Genomic DNA, 2,578 nt, shown 5'->3' on the forward strand with positions numbered 1-2,578 from the left:
TTGGGGATTAGTCCACTGCTGTATCCTTCCCTTCAAGGCTCAGGGGTCCAGGATTATCTTCTGTGTCTGTGTTAATTGGTTTTCCTTTTCTTTGTTGAAGAGGGTCTGTGCAGTCCTTCTGCCTAGTCCACCATCTTGTGGGACCTCTAAATATTCAAGAGTTTTGCAACTGGTTTTACCAGTGGTAGCTTGAAATGGGCCATCATAGCAGTATTTACACCATGGACATTGGCAAATGCTACAAATTGAACTTTTTTTTTCTCTTGCTCTTTTTCTTTTCTTTTCTTTAGGAGATCCAGTTTACCAGCACACTGTTGCTTAGTGCTGCTAAGGGAGTAGAAGCACCATATTCAATCCTTTATCCCATTGCAATGTGAGCCTGTTCTGTCATATCCCATCATGTATCATCCCAGGACCCATTTTTTCTGGTGATTTAGAGACTAGCCTTTCATTAACATGGTTGCTTTTCCTTTTTTATATGATGAGAGTGAAACTAAATCTAAATCCTGTGTTGGTTCTGTTTTTTTTCCAGAGACTATAAAGCAGCTAACATCACCATCAACTTATATATTGTCAATAAGCCTTGGCTGTTCTCACTCGCCTGGTGCTCCAGAATTCATTCAGTAACCACAGACAACATTGAGCTCCTGAGTCAGATTGATCACCCTCACTTCTTCATGGTGAGCTGGTTGTCCATATTGTTCTTCCAAGTCTGTTACAATATAGTTCTATGTCCTCCCATCTTGCCTTCCCTACATTGCCCGCTGTGTGTGTAGTCTACCAGGGAGCTAGTGAAGAGTAGAGATTTCTTTGGTGTTAGAGTTGTACTAGTTTGCCTTCTATCACCTAGATCCTTCTGTGATTTAATTAGCATTGTTATAATTATTGTCACTTATTGAATCCTTAAATGTGTTTTAGATGCATTATGTAATATAACTCTCCCAGTTAGGTCCACCACTCATTCATCAGTTTGTTGCACTGTGGTGGCTTGTGTGTTCCATTGAGGCTGGAGGCTATTCCACCAGTATTTCAAATACCAGCAGGGTCACCCATGGTGGACAGTTTTCAGTGAAGCTTCCAGACTAGCACAGACTCAGAAGAGGGAAGGGGCTATTTTCTCAAAGAATTGGCCAGTGAAAACCTTATAAATAGCAGTGAAACACTGATATGTTAATGGGAAAAAATTATGAATAGCCCTAAAACATTGTCTGAAATAGTGCTGGAAGATGAACCCCTCAGGTCAGAAGGCACTCAGAATACGAGTGGGGAAGAGCTGCCTCCTCAAAGTAGTCAGCCTTAATAACACTGATGGAGTAAAGCTTTCAGGACCTCATTTGCTGATGTGGCATGACTCAAAATATTCCATACAAACATCCATTAATAATCATAACATGGAATGCACGAAATATGAACCTAGGAAAAAATGGAAGTTGTCAAAAATGAAACACAACACACAAAGACCAATATCCTAGGTGTTAGTGAGTTGAAATGGACTGGTTTTGCCCATTTTGAATCAGACAACCATATGATCTATGCTGAGAATGACAAATTGAAGAGGAGTGGCATGGCATTCATCATCACAAGCGATGTTTCAAGATCTATCTTGAAGTACAATGCTGTCAGTGATAGGATAGATACACCTATAAGGAAGACCAGTAGACACTACTATTATTTAAATTTATGCAACAACCACCAAAGCCAAAGACAAGGAAATTGAAGATTTTGACCAACTTCTGCAGTCTAAAATTGACCAAACATGCAATCAAGATGTGCTGATTATTACTGGTGATTGGAATGCAAAAGTTGGAAACAAAGAAGAATCACCAGTAGTTGGAAAATACGACCTTGGTGATAGAAATAACATCAGAGATCGCATGGTAGAATTTTGTAAGACCAACTAATTATTCATTGCAAATACCTTTTTTCAACAACATAAATGGCTGTTATACATGTGGACTTCATCAGATGAAGTACACAGGAATCAGATCAGTTACATCTGTAGAAAGAGAAGATGGAGAAGCTCACTATCTTCAGCCAGGAGCTGACTGTGGAACAATCAACTGCTTACATGCAAGTTCAAGATGAAGCTGAAGACAATTAAAACAAGGCCACAAGAGCCAAACTAAGACTTTGATTATATCCCACCTGAATTTAGAGACCATCTAAAGAACAGATTTGATTCATCAAACACCAATGACCAAAACCAGATGAATTGTGGGATGACATTAAGAACATCCATACATGAAGAAAGCAAAAGGTCCCTAAAAAGACAGGAAAGGAAGAAAAGACCAAAATGGATGTCAGAAGAAACTCTGAAACTTGCTCTTGAATGGAGAGTAGCTAAAGCAAATGGAAGAAATGACAAGATAAAAGAATTGAACAGAAGATCTCAAAGGGCAGCTCAGGAAGACAAAGTCAGTTATTATAATGAAATGTGTAGAAACCTGGAGTCAGAAGACCAAAAGGGAAGAACATACTTAGCAATCCTCAAGCTGAAAGAACTGAAGAAAAAATTCAAGCCTCAAGTTGCAATATTGAAAGATTCTATGGGCAAAATATTGAATGATGCAGCAAACAT

At 38.9% G+C, this 2,578-nt stretch overlaps 1 protein-coding gene across 1 annotated transcript in view; it reads left to right on the plus strand.

Annotated features, from left to right (window-relative positions):
- The window catches only part of GDPD4 (glycerophosphodiester phosphodiesterase domain containing 4), a 114,673-nt gene that overhangs the window by 102,057 nt on the left and 10,038 nt on the right, over nt 1–2,578 (plus strand). Inside the window, exon 13 of the mRNA XM_007941027.1 lies at nt 533–680. Within this exon, the coding sequence (XP_007939218.1) occupies nt 533–680 (148 nt within the window). The remainder of the gene's footprint in view (nt 1–532; nt 681–2,578) is intronic.

Source organism: Orycteropus afer, unplaced genomic scaffold (assembly GCF_000298275.1).
Source record: "Orycteropus afer afer isolate SDZICR_OR568_19922 unplaced genomic scaffold, OryAfe1.0 scaffold00074, whole genome shotgun sequence".
In the NCBI taxonomy this organism is placed as follows: Eukaryota; Metazoa; Chordata; class Mammalia; order Tubulidentata; family Orycteropodidae; genus Orycteropus; species Orycteropus afer.